Genomic DNA, 17476 nt, shown 5'->3' on the forward strand with positions numbered 1-17476 from the left:
CAGCTTGTATACATCATACTTGAATTTTATTGGACGTTATGCTTGAAGTTAAGGACAGTCACACTAAATTTTAAAACTTCACAAGATGGCAAATATAAAGCGCAATCGTAGAAATGGAAGCCAAAAACTTGTATTTATTTATTTTCTCGAAGATATGCATTTTTTTATCATCTAACTGAAAAGACTGTCGTCAAGTACTTTTAGTAAAACAAAATAGCTATCCGAAACACACCTACTCTGATATAGTGATTCATTACATAGGTATTTCATTTGACCCATATATTTGTTAGGGTGTGTTTGAGATGAATAATTTGTCTAAAAAACGCACAAAGGAAGAACATTTGATACATCATCTCGCTTCTGATTCTATCATTTTTATATAGCAAAGCTACAGGTTGACTTTATAAAAAAAAAAATCACAGTACTAAAAGATGAAATATATGGGTCAAATGCAGTGGCGGATCCAGGAATTTTCATAAGTCGGGGCCCACTGACTGACCTAAGAGGGGGCCCGCTCCAGTCAGGCTTCAGTGATTCCCTATATAAGCAACCAATTTTTTTCCAAAAAAGGGGGCCCCCCCCCCCCCCCCCCCCCCAAAAAATACGCCTCTGAAATGAAATACCTATGTAATGAATCACTAAATCAGAGTAGTTATTTTGCTTTTCTAAAAGTACTTGACGACAGTCTTTTCAGTTGGATGATGAAAATGCATATCTTCGAGAAAAAACAAATTCCTTTTTTTTTTGTTGTCATTTCTACGATTGCGCTTTATATTTGTCATCCTGTGATGTTTTAAAATTTAGTGTCCTTAACTTCAAACATAACCGTCCAATAAAATGTAAGTATGATGTATACAAGCTACAGCCCCGCCTATCTTAATTGCCATGCTCGAGCAAACATTGATACAAGCAAAGCAAGCAAGCCAAGCAAAGATTTGTCTTGCTAGCATTAATGAATTAGCTGTAAGTCATTTCCCCAATACCAAATTTATCCCTTTTATAAGAAAATCGAGTGCACCTTCTTATGTTAGGGTGTGTTTGAGATGAATATTTTGTCTTGAAAACACGTACAAAGCAAGAATTTTTGATACATCATCTCGCTTCAGATTCTATCATTTTTATATAGCAAAGCTACAGGTTGACTTAATAATATAAAAAAACAGTACTAAAAGATGAAATATATGGGTCAAATGAAATACCAATAAATCACAAAATCAGAGTAGGTGTGTTCGAATAGCTTAAATATGATGTATACAAGCTGAAGCCCCGCCTATCTTAAGGTGGCTCACCCCAATAGTGACCCCCGGTAGATTTTTTTTATTTTCACTTATTCTGTAGATTTTTTTATGCTGAATCCAAAAATGCAAAGAAAAAAGGGGGTCACCAGGCTCGTTTTCCCCTCAAATTGAAGCGAAATGTGCGATTTTGACCCTTTTTCCAAACATGTCCACCCTTACAACAATAACGGTTACATCAAATTTAAAGAGTTTTAAAACCAAGTCAGTATAATTTTTATATGAAAAAACTTTAGAATTTGAAATGTAAACCTTTCCCGTTGTTGTTTTTTACTTAAAAATCCTTTTATTTTCAGATTTATGTCTAAATTTTGCATTTTCTAATTTCAGTTTAAGGCAAAAAATATTGATTGAATCGATTTTTCGTAAAATTTTCCCGGTAGATTTTTTTTAAAAACAGATATGTCAAAGCTATGAACTTTTCGAGCATTTTAAGGTAAAATAAAATGGGGGTCACCAGGCTTTTTAAAAAGTTACGAGCTTTTGTTTAACCCCTCTACCCCATAAGGTCTGATTTCAATGCAGTCCATTATTTACTTAATTGTGAATTCTTTATTGGTGGCTTAAATAAAATAATGTTTGAAATTATATTAATAAACGATGGCTGAATATAAATGTGGTTATCGTATGACTGTTTGTTATCAAGAAGCGAAACTTTGATTATTTAGGTGAAATACGGTAATTTTGTCTGGCGCGAGTTGCTTCCCTCTAATTTGGCGCCATTATCGGACCAGAGGAATTTCAAGGTCGCCATTGTCGATCAGCATACTACATTGATGAATACTACCATTTACATACATAACAGACATTGTGGTGAATATACAACGATGAAGGTATAGTTATTACATAAGAAAACATATATTTCGATATTTTAGGCAGCCAAATGTTACCAGTATCACGAAAAATACAAACTTGGGGGCTGTCTCAAAATACTCGCTACTGTTGAAAAGCACTGCGACTGAGACCTTGTACGAGCACAATTTCTGTTCCATGTTTAATCGTTATAGCTGGTATCTTATTTATGTGTTTATCTTAGTATTTTCACCCTTTACTGGCAAGTTGTAAACATATCTGGCCCGTTTTGAGATATATCCGTGTGCAAACGGACGAAGAGGAGGGCAGTGGCGGATCCAGAAGGGGGGGGGGGGGGGGGGGGGGGGGGGTCAGGGGGTTCGCACCCCCCCTTTATTTTTGCCGATCAATGAATTTGTATCGGGACATATGTTTTGCACCCCCCCTTTGCCCTGGGTTAGCACCCCCACCCCTTTCGAAAATTCCTGCATCCTCCCCTGGATGACATCTAGCTACTATGAACCACCACAACTGTCATTTTTACGCTACTGTTAGTGTCAATGAATTAGTCTTTTTAATCATCATTTGGTAAATCTAATTTCGTAGCCAAGTTAAATAGAGTTAGGGTCATATGTATGTGGGGTACCCCATAACTTCCCCAGGGCATGCACAGTTTCTACTCCCTTGTCCCAACTATATTTCCCTTCCCTTTTACCCTAAAACTTTCTCCTCTTACTTCAATACTTCCATCTCCTTGTTCCAAGACAAAATAAAAATGACAACATGTATTTCCAAGATAACCCTTTTCTCTGATCCCTCATTCCCCTGTCTCCTTACCCCTGTCCACCCCCTCAAATAATAATCAATTAAGGTTATCAAGGGGTTTGATTGACTTGTTTTTTGTTGTTGAGAATATTACATAATTGGCCTAATTTGTAAATGATAACCCTTACAGTAGGAGGCAATACATCTGTACATCTTTTAAACATATATATATTGTATTTAAAACAACATTAAAAAAAAATATTTTGGGGTCATTTTGGATTCATTTTAAGCAACCTGGTACCAATAGAAGCAATATTGTCACAGGTTTGTATATTGTGGTTTTATTCTTTTTTAGTCTCATTTTCATTATTTTCTGTTAAGAAATTGGCATTTGCTATATATAAATATAATAATTATTGAAAAATATTTTATGCATTCTCAAGAAAAAAACAAAAACACTTAAAACGAACCTATTATCAAATAAACACATATTAATGTACAGACCATTCTACTTCTTTTAAGCTCTCGTAGATATAAATTAAATCCAACCATACATTTTTAAAATGCCCTCAAAATATTTTTTTGAAGTAATGTGTTTTTATATAAAATATTTACATGATATACATGTAGCAAAAAAATGCAGGTGACAACTACTTTTGGCCAGGTACTGTATTTTGAGTTGAAAATAATTGTTGCTTTTTGAATAGTAAATTTTGATAAATACAAAATTTGTGTATCCTATATTCCAAATAGGGTACAAAAAGCCTCAGCATAATTTATTCATGAGGACTGCATGAGCTGCATTTTCAAAATTAAGGCAGCTGAACAGCAAGAAGCCTTTATTCAACCTATAGAAACAAAATCACTATTTACACTTGTTGTGCATGTAATTATATTTTGTTTGCTAGTTATTGATCACAACAAATTCTTCATTATTTTTACACCATAGTGGCAGGGGCATTAAGTTAGATTTTCTTTGCATTGTCAGTCTTATCAAACTTGCATGTACGTCCGAAATTTGTTTTCTGTTCTCTAACTTCAGTTTGCCTCTACAAATGTTATTAAACTAAATAAAATTCACAATTAATGCATATATATTATTCTTGTTACCAACAAACACACATGAAGTTTGAATTTTTGGTGGGGTTGCTTTTACTTTTCTAGAGTTATGCCCCTTTATAAATTTTAAAATAGCTAAATTTTTGTTCCTTTCTTTAACACAAGTTTGCTTTATCCAAATATTGTGATACTTATATGCAATGCTTACTACAACACAACTCAGATTTAGTAAAAATTTGGGTGGTGTCACTCTTTTCATTCTTTACATGCAAGCGGCTGCTCATCTGTGTCCTATGGACACATTCCCCATTATGAACAAGTCTACATCTATATGCTTTTGAATGTCAATAATTGTTGATTTTCTGACAGAATTACTCTGATATTTAATTTCAGGCTGCAAGTACATTTGTACATGTACATGCAAATGGAAGGAGTGATCTTGGAATGTTCAACTTTACTTGGAAACTATTGGCACAGTACTGACAGAATTTTATGAGAAACCAGTATCATCTAGTCTTGCAACCGGAAACTATGTGTAAAGTGCTGAAACTTAAGAACAACATTCTACATGTATATGCAAATATGTGTTGCCACAATCCAATTGAGGAGCAGAGGTCAACTATAAATTGGAACTACATGTATATGCCTTAGTGCTGTCAAAATCCTTAAAAAATGCAATCAAAAGTACCTGCTTCACCTACCTGTCCCAATGATGAATAAAGATCATATATATATATATATTGAGTCTTATAAAAAAACAGTGAAGGAGAATAAAAATTATGAAGATATAGAGCTGATCAGCTAATGATTGTACATGTACATGACGTATAAATGGCAACAATGCTTACATGTATACTAGAACATTTAAATTAACAATATTACATTTGTAATACATGTTTTATTTTGATCTCAGAGACATTTGAGGAATAAAATCAATAACGTTTCAAAAATTTGATTTAGTTGAGCCTTTTTTTATGCCTGTTTTCAGGAGGTAATATGGTATACCAATGACTGTCAGTCGTCAACATGGTCGGCATATACTCATTTAATAAATACTAAAAGGTACATGTAGTAGATAAAAAACTATATGTGTGCAATACATGAAGTTTACAATTCTGTCAATTACAATGTATCATGGACCACATAATCATTTGTATGGTTCATTGATCAACAGTAAGTCCTCTGTTTTCATATGCTAAATTGTGTAATCAATAGGTCATCTTCAAGTATATTTGGTGGATGTTAAGCAACCAGCAATCAATCAATCATGAATATTTGGTGTATTAAATGTATTATAACAAATTAAAATATCAAATAAGAGGATGTGATATGATTGTAAATGAGACACAAAAGACCAAACAACACAGAATTAACTATACATGTAGGTCACCGTACAGACTTCAACGATGAGTAAAACCTATTCTGCATAGTTTGGTTTAAAGGCCTCGAAATGACAAATGAACAATTTAAAATGATTCAAATGAGAAAACTAATGGGTGATTTGTGTACAAAATAATGAATATAAAACAAAAATGTCTGTCTTGCAGGGTTTATCTGAACTTAACCTAATTTCATGGATTTGTCTATTTCTTAATTCTAAATATGTTTCAAAATATTTGGTTGATGGGATGATTTTTAGAGAGTCACACATAGGGTGCGGGCCCATTGGTTGATAACATTACGAATAACTGTAGCCGGTCCCGCTTTGGCAGTCAGTTCCCACATTGTCACTGGAGGAATAAAATAAGAAAACAAATGGTATATTAAAGAAAAAAAATGAATCATAATTTCCTGTCGATATGCACATCTACATAGTATGCCCTTATTATCTAAAAAGGTTTTAAAAAATTCTAATATGCGTTTTGAGAGATGATGAGAAACTGTTACAGTGCTATATTGCAGTAAATAAGTTCAAAGGGGCATAACTTCTAGAAAAAATAAATGAATCGTAATTTCCTGTTAACATGCACATCTACATAGTACGTCCTTATCTAAAAATGTTTCATGAAATTCTGTTTGAGAGGAGTTGTGATGACAAGAAACAAGACTGACTGACGGACAGACAAACGGGTCAAAAACATTATACCCTTTGCAACTCCGTTTTGTTGTGTATAAAAATAGGAAGATGGGGTATCACTGTTTATGAGGCAACTCTAAACCGGAGACCAATTTACATAGAAGTTAACAATTATGTCCTCGTACAATTACCAATAAAACCATATACCAAACAGTCAAACAATTAAAAGTCCAAGAAATTACTTTTTTGTATTTATTGCACATAATGAATATTTAATTTGTTCATACCGAATCGTCACTGGCAAATATTTCAAACATAAGACGGATGAGAACATATAGAAAAGTATCAATTATGTAAGTTATGCAAAGTAAAATGAGCTAGATATATGGACTGCCATATTGTTGTTGTGCTGGTAAGAATGAGTGAACAATTATGCTTGGTCCATGTATAGGCAAAATTCACCCTTTTGACCTTACGAGGCTTCGTATGTATACATCCAGCTGTTTGAGAACCCTGTATAATCATCTGTCAGATTAGTCATATTTCTATGTTAAACATAAGATTTGAAAATAAGCAGATGTAGTATGATTGGCAATGAAACAACTATCCACCAAAGTTCAAATTTGAAATTCAATAAAGTAAATAAAAAAACATCATCGCGCATAGATTAGTTATACATTTCTTTGCCACGGTAAGATCAAAGACCATTAAATCAGTGTTCACAAATAAAATTGTCATTCACATTTTTTTGCCGCAATGCCATTACCCCACTATAATTATTTTCATCATCAAGAATTTCCCTTATTATCTTACTTTTTAAAAAAGCATGTCAAAAATAGATAGAAGTTAAAATTTGCCCGGCTAATCTGGGAACAGTATATCTAATATATATGTTCCTGGGCTAATATAGCGTTCCTGTGTAGTGGGCGGAGTTTAAAAATTACCATCCAAACTTTTCCTGAACTTAGTAGTAGTATAGATTTATATATATATAAAGTCTTAAGTAGTGTTTGTGACTGCCCGACACGCTGTGGATGTTCCTAGAAAAATCCCGACATAGTAACCAAAAATTTTGCGGTCCTCCGCAAAGCATGCAGTATTGAGGAATTATATCATAGGTCGGAATACTAGGCCAGTCCCGGTTACTTTTGACAGCGGTGGGTCCAGGGGAGGGTTCCGGGGGGTGGGCCCCCCATTTTTGGACGATCAATGCTTTTGAATGGGAAAATATAGTTGGAACACCCCCCTTTTTGTCCTGGATTGGGAACCCCCTTTTAAAATGGCTGAATCCGCCCCGATTAATCAAATTTCATATTCATGAAAAGGCGGAAAACAGCCAATTATTGAAGTGTCCTTTTATTTCTGCAGGAAAACCAATAATAACATTTGCTCTGATTCACTTAATGATGTTTCTTTTTTATTTAATTTGAAAATATTGAACTATAATTAACAAAATTTTGCAGTGTAAAAATATATCGCATTATCGGGAATAATTAAACCCATAAAATAACTGGAAATACAGATATTAAAGAGATTTATGACAGAAACAAACTGTTATAAAACGCTAAACGGATATCTTGATAAGTACCCGCCCCAATGCCTTTAAAGCATACTATACGGGGTTTACCTGCTTTTGAAAGCTGTACGATGACATGCAATTGTTTACATCGCTATTATTTGTTCAAAGTTTATCATTGCGTCATGGGCAAAACATTTTCAAAAATAAATCTCCAAGACATCATTTAATATTCAACCGATATTTAATTCAAATTATGGTACGAAATGGACCGTGTAAGGTGAGATTGCGTTTTTGGAGCGAAGCGGCACCGTCGACGCAGTCATACATGTGACTTTTTCAGTATTTATATATTCTTTTTTTTTAATGTTAATATGCTTTAATCACGTATATTTCTCTCCTTTTAGTCTTTTATGCGAAAAATGAAGAAAGCACTCTGAATTTCTGACCGTTCGTATTTCCTGTTTTGAAGAACGTTTTCATCACTTGTTTACATCGTCAAGGGTGCTTTCATACACGCCCGCGTTCCAAGGTCGTCAACGCTGTTTTTGAGAAGACCCCTGAAAGCGACCGTTTCCAAGGCACTCGTCGTAAGAAACATGCGTTAAAATATGCGCATTGTTAAAGGGCCGAGCCACCTTAATGGCCATGCTTGAGCAAACATTGATACAAGCAAAGCAAGCAAGCCAAACAAAGATTTGTCTTGCTAGCATCAATGTAAAAGTTTAATTTTGGACCCTTTGGACTTTAATGTAGACCAATTTGAAAACAGGACAAAAAATTAAGAATCTACATACAGTTAGATTTGGCATATCAAAGAACCCCTTTTATTCAATTTTTGATGAAATCAAACAAAGTTTAATTTTGGACCCCGATTTTGACCAACTTGAAAACTGGGCCAATAATAAAAAATCTAAGTACATTTTTAGATTCAGCATATGGACTATAATTTGCCATTGGGCTCGTTTCCTTTAACTATAGAAAAGTGATTAAATTTTGAATTACTGCAAGAAAAGTTGTAACTACATCTAAAGATGCCATTATTTTTATCAACATACAAGTGTATGCTACTCTTCCCTAGAAAAAAAATTGAAATATACAAATTTCAAAGATTCTACAACCGTATTTTTGTGTCGTTTCTCGCATTACTTTTTGCTCCCGAAGAGCATAACGCTGACTGATTTATAGATAATCGTCACCAGCAAATTCGTAACTTTTGCTTTCAAATAACAAAGAACACCGACCAATAAGAATAGTCAGAAGAAAATGCCGAGAACTATAAGTATTTATGTAGCAGATGTAAGAACAGTGGCGTGACTTTTCATGTTTTGTGTCCGATTTCGTAACGCAAATTTTAGATGCTGTAAACTGCTTTGTTTTTATAGAATTCTTAAAAACAATATGCAAATATGAACTCTCGCGAGATGTTCAAACAGGTAAATCAGAGATGATTTACATTCTTGTTTTGATCTTCGTAATAATTAAGTAAGAAAATGACGTTATCGTTATGCGTTACATTTCACACGAAACAGAAGTCCAGTTATTTATTAAAATTGTTTTTGTCCTTAAGTTCTAATCATTTCCGGTCATACGTGAAACATGTGACTAACATGTGATCACGCCATTACAGCCGGACATACGATATACTAGTTCTAAACATTGTTTTTGTTTCCAACGGGATGTTAGCAAACATAATCTGTAGACTTGTTTCGACTTGTTTAAAAAAGGAAAATACAATTTTCAAAGAGATTGCGCCAGGGGTCTATTATTTTTCCTATGTGCATAATGTTACATACGATCTTGTGTGAAAATAAATGCCCAATGACTTGACAAAATCGATTTCAGATTTGACCGACGTTTGAACACACTACGTTTCCCAATAACTATGTAAAGGGTCCTTGGAAAATTCAATGAAATTACATCTCTTATCACAGTAAATATTACTGGATATTTTAGGTGAATAATAATTAAATGAAAAATGCATGTTAATATACGGTTACACTTGGAATGTACAAAGTTGGTAACTTTGTCACAATTTTCAATTAATTTTTTTTATTCATGTTCTGCAAACACTTTTCAGAAACGAAATAAACTTGTCAAAGGAAAAGTAAACTTTTACCAGGCATGACTTGAAAGGAAGTACTTTATTGATTTTAGCCCACTAAAGTAGGTTAAAATGTGGAAACCATGTAGATGGTGTACAGGTCACAAATATCACATGGTGCCTATTTTAAAGATTTTAATTCCAAGTTAAAAGTTTTTTTCTTTACTGGATTTTAAGAATTTTACATTGCCAATGATATGGAATAAATTTTATATAACTGGAATTTCAAAACCAAATATAAATATATTTTTTTGGCCAAAACATCAAGATACAACGATTATGGTATCCTGTATCAATGAAGAAAATATGGAAAATTCTGAATAAATTGTACTAATTGTTTTCAAAACAAGCACATATTTAGGAGTTTTATAAAACTGTTACATTTAAGATGGATATTAAGAAAAAGTATACTGTTCAGATTATTTTAAGCAGATTTTGCAATAAAATAAAACTAAAAAAATGCTTTCGGTTTCTTATGGTTTCCTGTCATGTTTAAAAAAACTTTAATATAACATTGAAAATAGATTTTAAATATTAACATGAAGAAAGTAACACTAGTTATGGTGTTTATTTATGCCTTTTGAATTATATTGTGCAAAATAAAGAAAATAAAGATTGGTTTCCTGTTTGGTTTCCTGTCACGTAAACGGTGAATCAAAATGTATTATTTTTTTCTCGAAAAACTCAATTGTTCCATTCATACTATTTTAACACCAACACAACCCACAAAATAAAAGTTAAAATTTTAGAATTAATAAAAAAGGATACAAAAAGAAACCAAAGGCCGAATACCAAATTATGGTCCATATCAAAGAACCCCAAAGTTTCAATTTTTGTCAAAATCAAACTAAGTTTAATTTTGGACCCTTTGGACCTTAATGTAGACAAATTTGAAAAAGGGACCAAAAATTAAGAATCTAAGTACACAGTTAGTCTCGGCATATCAAAGAACCCCAATAATTCAATTTTTGATGAAATCAAACAAAGTTTAATTTTGGACCCTTTGGGCCCCTTATTCCAAAACTGTTGTTGGGACCAAACCTCCCAGAATCAATACCAACCTTCCTTTTGAGATCATAAACCTTGTGTTTAAATTTCATAGATTTCTATTTACTTTTACTAAAGTTATGGTGCGAAAACCAAGAAAAATGCTTATTTGAACCCCTTTTTGGCCCCTAATTCCTAAAATGTAGGGATCAAAACTCCCAAAATCAATCCCAGCCTTCCTTTTGTGGTCATTAACCTTGTGTTAAAATTTCATAGATTTCTATTCACTTTTACTTAAGTTAGAGTGCGAAAACTAAAAGTATTCGGACGACGACGACGACGACGCAAACGTGATAGCAATATACGACGATCGTATAACAAGGAATCTGCTTTCTCTTTTCTTTAATTTCTATTAAAGGTATCATTGTAATGACTTGTTTTCCCTCCCATTTAATACCATCAATCATCAATTTTCAGGTTAAGAAGTTAGAGGTAATGTCTTAATTTTTTCATCATGTTATGCGTTATTCTAGTAGATGTTCAATTACAGATTCAGACCTAATATTTCTAAATCAATCTTTCAAAATATCATATAAATGGTTTTATATCAATGTGATTCAACTTACCAGAAATTTGCTTTTGAGAATTGTTCCATGTATAAAGCTTCATCTGTAAATGGTGCTATATGTAAATCACCAACTGATGGAAACATTTTTCCTGAAAAGAAGTAACAACATTGTTTTTATAAAGAAACTAGACTCTTTTATTAGGCCAAATATATGTGATGGTAACTTAATTTTCCTTAAGAACAGATGCTTCAGATAATTTTCTGAGAGGAATGAATCCTATCTTAACCTTTGCTATGTCAGTCCTGTCTTTTTCACAGGTATGGTGTAAATTTTTCACTCTTAGATCTCACTGGATGTGCCATACTTTGGAGTCTGACGCTACTTAATTCAGAGTTGGGGAAATCTTTTTTTCCTTAGTGGTCCTTGAAGAAAATCTGCTGGTCCTCACTATTAATTCTATTGAAAAATACTAAAATTGTGTCAGTCCTATGCAAAATTTTGGTGGTAAAATCTTGAGGACCGCCACTTTTCGCGACTCTGTTAATTAAAGAATCTACTTCTGAGATTTTATTTTATGTATTATTAAGGGGGCTCCTGGGTATAAATGATTTTTTTTTCTAATATAGGATTTCGCTATATGTTTTCATAAATGATCTTTATCATATACTTAAAAGAAAAATTAAATAAAAAAATGGGGTCACAGTTCATTTAAGCTAAAATCTGCCTCTGGAAGAAGCATACATTTTTGTTAATGTCCTTTTTTTCTGTTGAACTAATAGGAGAAAAAGAGGAAATATCGATAATAAAAAAATAACCTAATTAAGAAATCGCTTAAATTTACAATTATTTAGTTTATGTACAGCTTATTTGAAAACAATAATAAAAAATATAGGTCACCGATGAGTTTAAAAAAAATGGCATTTTTGCACCAAAGGGAGATAATTTGGAGCTTTTTCAATTTTCAAGTCATCTGGGGCCAAACCAAATCATTTTTTGGGGTTGTTTTTTGTACCATATTATAAAGTAACAACTAATAGTGTAATAAATAAAATTTGTAATGAAAAAATAAAGGTTTAATTTTTTGCTCAAATTTTTGTACCCACGAGCCACCTTAATATGACCCAACTATTCACCTTACAAATATGATAAAAATCACTAACCTCCAGGTTTCAGCCATTTCTTGGCATGTAAGTAACTTTCCAGCATCCGTTCATTAAATAACATATAACCCATTGGTTCAGATATGATTGTGTCTACTTTTTCTGGTATTTCAATTTCTTCCACTTTACCAGGTATAACAATTATTTTATCAGAAAGTTTGTTATGTCTGACCAATTCCTATAAAAAAGAGAGATCATAATATATATGTTGACTGATAGCCCAATGCCATTGATTTCAATATAATAAAAAAAAAATATCCTATAATCTTTTCAGGTATATCAACATATTTTTTCACATACATTTGTTGTTCTTATCCAATTAGTACCAGAATGAGATATTTAGATCCTTACATACAGACCACGTGATGGTTTATATTTTTATTAAGAGTGGAAGAATTTATTGCAATTAACGAAGTATAGAAATGAAGATATTCAATAAAGAGGTAAGACTTGGCATACACAATCTGTTTTAAATCCTTCAGTAAATATTGTATACCTCACACTTTTCTGCCATACTACTGGCTTCTACAGCGTAGACTCTCCTGGCACCTGACTGTACAGCAAAGAAGGAAAGAATACCTGATCCAGCACCAACGTCTAACACAACCTATAATAGAAAAGTATGTTCATATTTAGGCATTTTGGTTGCAAATTTGAAAACACGATTTTTTAACAGTTTTTAATATTTAGCAGCTGCTTAACGAAGAATCTACCATATATTTTTCTCCATGGAGACAAAAAACATTTAGTGTGTGTGAATTTTGGGAAATTATATTATGATCTAATATTAATTCTTGATATAAAATATTCAAATTAAAGTATAGATTTTAAAAATCAACTGCAATGTACAAATTTAAAGTCATAAGAAACGAGTGACCGGTGAAAAATAATGTTCTTCCAATTCTTGAACCAATGCATACAAACATCATAAAAAGTAAAAACACAAAAATACCGAACTCCGAGAAACTTATTCTTCTGTACTCAAATTTATCATTTTTTTCGTGTAAATTTCATATAATCGTCAATTTTTTTTTCAATCGGTCAGTGTTGTTGTGAAGATATGGCAGGTAATTAAAGTTCGTGTTTTGAAGCCGAAGTTTAACGATTGTCACCTGTTTGTCAACAATTGACGAAAAATAAACAAAAAAGCATGGAAATTGAGCACGTGTTTAACATGTAAATACAGATAATAGTTTATTTTAAGGACATCCATGCGTATTGTGGTCACCGGATTTTTACGAGATGGGCCACACTGAGGTCACCTTGCATACGGAAAATATGTCGGGGAATTGCTTGCTGGAAGGAAGCAATTCAAATAAAGTAAACTTCTTCTAAATATGAATACATTAAAGAATTTTCTTCAGAAAAAAGTATATGTACATAAGTCTTATAATGAAAACTATCCATTTAGTTATAAAAAACATATGCATTTTTTTTTTTTACTTGAGGTTTCTTATGACTTTAAGTAACAAAATTTCATCTAGCCTAGCATATTAATAACTTAGTTTAAGGTTTTTCTGATGCCTCTCTGTTTCTGAGGTTTTGAAGTCTTAAAATTTTTTTCCACATATTTGTGTAAAATCATTATAATTCATGGGATACTAATTTTAATTGATATCTTGGGTGAACCACTAATTTTAATGTTTAACAAAGAGAAAATTTCTTAAGGCTTGTATGTAGACTTTGGCAAAATCATAAAATTAAATAAACAATGTTTTCGCTATCCATGAAAATTGGTATCCACAAAATTAAACAAATCTGTAGTATTGAAAAGTAATAAATGAACTAGATGAAAACTATCAATAACCAAAATGATAGACTTAATAGAGACAGGCAACAGAATAAAAATATAATAATCAAAAACTCCTTAAAGAATCACTTGTTGAAATAATAGCATGTAATAAAGCACTGTTTTAAATGTTTCTTCTCAATAGTGTAAACCGACCTTGTCATGAAAATCTATTAAATTGGCCAATATAGCTCTCTGGTAGGTAGACGTTCGAATATAATCTTGCATCATGTTCTGTTGTTGTGATAAATATCCATAAAACTGAAATGGAAAATAATTGACTATTTGACCAAAATGCTCATATGTCATGTATGTATAATCTATAAACAAGAACATATTTAATATAGAAATTGATTACTTCAAAAGCCTTTCCATTTACTGAGAACTGCCTGCTAACACATGAAAGAGTAACAGCACAGTATATAATAAAGAGTACTAAAACACAGTGTAATCAAAAATGATCAAACCTCTTTATCCAGACATTTTTGTCATTTGAATATATTGCTCTATCTTGACATCAGGCCAAACATGTATGTGTGTTTACTGTCATATGCTGAAAAAAAAACAGGGGAGGTAGGTAGTTTTTTTTTTAATTGAGTCTATGGGAGCAACGAACTTTAACGGTTCTAAATCGAAAATGGTTAAATAATTTTAGGGTAGGTAGGGGTACAGTAAACATACCTTCTTTTTTATTTGGCCTAATACTATCATGACTATAGTAAACTACAAACCTGAAAGTATTGAACAGCAGATGCTTCTTCTGTTCTCTCTGTAAACACAGATTTTAATACACTCCTCATTTGTTTAAATTGAAACTGAAACTGTTTCATGGCTGAAATAAAAGAGTAACAATATTAGTCTACACAAATAAAATAGATCTTAATAACTAAAATGTTTGTGTTCATTGAATATTTAATTCCCCATTACTAGCAGGTTTAATTGTGTTTTCTTCTTCCCTTAAAGTTTATGCTGTCTTTAATATTATTCATCAAGATTATTTCATAATGACGAGTCTATTTTAAAAATGATACAGTAGTCCTCATAAATTATAGATAAGATGACAGTAGCTAAATATTCAAGTGCACATAACAAGATGCCAAAATAATACTATCATATTTATATTTCCTGTGAACCACAAACACTGATTTGACATATATATAATTCAAGTTTACATCATCACAAACATGTGAACTAAGTTTCAAGCTTATGTGACCACAATTCCTGGTATAATATTGAAATACATGTAAATGAAACCAAACCTTTACCTGATACAGACTAAAAAACATAATCCTTTCTCATACTTTCATTCACTGAAATTTATTCATTTAAAAACATTACTTCGTGTACTTACCATGTATAGATGGAAATCTGACCAATGAACTCTTGTCTTCATTTGTAAAAATAAAGCCCTGCTTTCCATATCGAGAGTATTCTGTACTTGATGTTATCGTAATTACATGAAATTTTTTCCCTCCTGTAAAATAGAATAAAATGCAATAAAGGGAAATAAATCTGAGCTAAAACAGACAAAAGATTGTTTGCATCAGATATAAACTTCCTCTGGCTTAATATAATTTGTTTCCACCTCGAAAATCTGACAAAAATCCCAAATCATGACAAGCGAACATCCTTAAAGCGCAGAACAATTTTCTACATGTATATATACATTATACTCAAAACGAATTTTATCTACCTATATACATATGCATGTACCTACACTTATTTGTTGTCAAAACAAGCATATATTTAGTCCAATTAAAAACGTCCAAGAGGCAGTCCAGGGGCGGATCCAGCCATTTAAAAAAGGGTGGGTTCCCAACCCAGGACAAAGGGGGAGGGGGTTCCAACTATATGTCCCCATTTAAATGCATTGATCATCCAAAAAAAAAAGGTGGGTTCCAACCCCTGGAACCCTCCTCCTGGATCTGCCACTGCAGTCACCTTAAAAGCATTCATAAGAAATGTTTCCCATTGTCAATGATTTATTTGATATGTTCACCATTTCAACTAAGACAGTCCAGGGTTCGAAATCAGCGCTGTCCCACTTGCACATCGCAAGAACAATCCACTGAGGGCAAGTGAAACCAATCACAAAGTTGTTCGCCCCTGAAGTTGAAATTTTGTGTTGGTGTATAACTATGTCAGCCATTGAATGCTTCAAAGTATATGTATTACTATTTTTTTCTTCTAAATTCTTTCTTTGTTTCATATACGCTAGTAGGAGATTACTCTGACATCCAACAGCAATTTTGCCAGCATGCTGGGGCCGTGGGACGTCAGAGCTCGTCCCATATCAAAAAGTGATATTTTGCTTGTCTGGCAAAACAGTTGTTGGACGTCAAAGTAATCTCGGACTACATATATGCATGCTGGAAAATTGTTAACATTGTATCCTCAATATAACTCTATTGGTCAATAGGGCTCTTCACGGTTAGTTCGGCCATATTGGATAGGGGGCAGATTTTCACACTGAAGGTAAATATGGTGTGAAATATACAGGAAAACATCATGGAAACAGAGCAGTTGCTTGGAAACACACATAGGATTTCCCATACTTTCATACTATTTCCACCTCTTTCTAAAAAATCTGCCCCCTATCCAATATGGCCGAACTAACCGTGAAGAGCCCTATTCATATGCGTTTGCCAAAGGCAGGGCCCACCGACTGTTGGTGAACAAATTCAGGGCAAACATACTAAGGATGAACATGTAATCTGAGTGATCCTATCTGATAGTGATACTGGCTTAGGCTAAAGGTTACAGTGTGGCGAGTTGTCTAGCTTCCTGGTAAACAATATTTGAAAACACCTGCAGACAACAAACCATTCCCCCTCAATCAAGCCATAGATTCTCTTCAGTCTTCAAGTAAATTTAAAAAATTGACAGGAAAATATGCAAAATCAAACATCAAAATGAACGTTTGTTATTTTAAGACGTCATAAAATAATCAACCCCTTTTTTATCAGTTGCATCTGAAGAAAACAACGATCTTCTATATTCCATGGACGAGGTCTTCTAATCGAAAAGTTTCAAGTAGTAATGCTGCACTATTTCAACGTAAAGGACTTATTAATGCTTCTCTATTTTTAATTTTAATTTTTTAACGTAAATGCGTCCGATATGACATGGATTTTCGAACAATGAAAAATAACTCATTATGAGAATCTTGTTTATACGTTGATAATAAGCTTAGAAAAGTTATACCTTTAAACAATGTTAATGTTACGCAATCTGTTTGTCGTGCTAGTTCAAGTTTGACGGGTTCATCTGTTAAATGAACAAATCTTTCGTCGTCTGAAAGGATGGACACTTGCACGTTGTCATAAGACGACGCCATCTTTTTCATTCAAACGGAGGCAAAACTTAAAGTTCATATCCGGAAAGTTCAATCTCTTTCATATCAAAAAAATCAAAATTTACCTT

The 17476-nt window shown here is 32.7% G+C and overlaps 1 protein-coding gene across 2 annotated transcripts in view; it reads right to left on the minus strand.

The window, feature by feature from the left end:
- The window catches only part of LOC134713976 (histone-arginine methyltransferase CARM1-like), a 28985-nt gene extending 11537 nt beyond the window's left edge, over positions 1-17448 (minus strand). For both annotated transcript variants that reach the window (XM_063575248.1, XM_063575241.1), the window contains exons 1-7: positions 17258-17448; positions 15405-15527; positions 14785-14885; positions 14210-14314; positions 12761-12871; positions 12265-12442; positions 11162-11252 (exon numbers count right to left, since the gene is read on the minus strand). In XM_063575248.1, the coding sequence (XP_063431318.1) occupies positions 11162-11252; positions 12265-12442; positions 12761-12871; positions 14210-14314; positions 14785-14885; positions 15405-15527; positions 17258-17399 (851 nt within the window). In that variant the 5' untranslated portion in view covers positions 17400-17448. The remainder of the gene's footprint in view (positions 1-11161; positions 11253-12264; positions 12443-12760; positions 12872-14209; positions 14315-14784; positions 14886-15404; positions 15528-17257) is intronic.
- Between the last annotated feature and the right edge of the window lie 28 nt (positions 17449-17476).

The sequence above is a fragment of the Mytilus trossulus genome, chromosome 1 (assembly GCF_036588685.1).
Source record: "Mytilus trossulus isolate FHL-02 chromosome 1, PNRI_Mtr1.1.1.hap1, whole genome shotgun sequence".
Lineage (NCBI taxonomy): Eukaryota > Metazoa > Mollusca > Bivalvia > Mytilida > Mytilidae > Mytilus > Mytilus trossulus.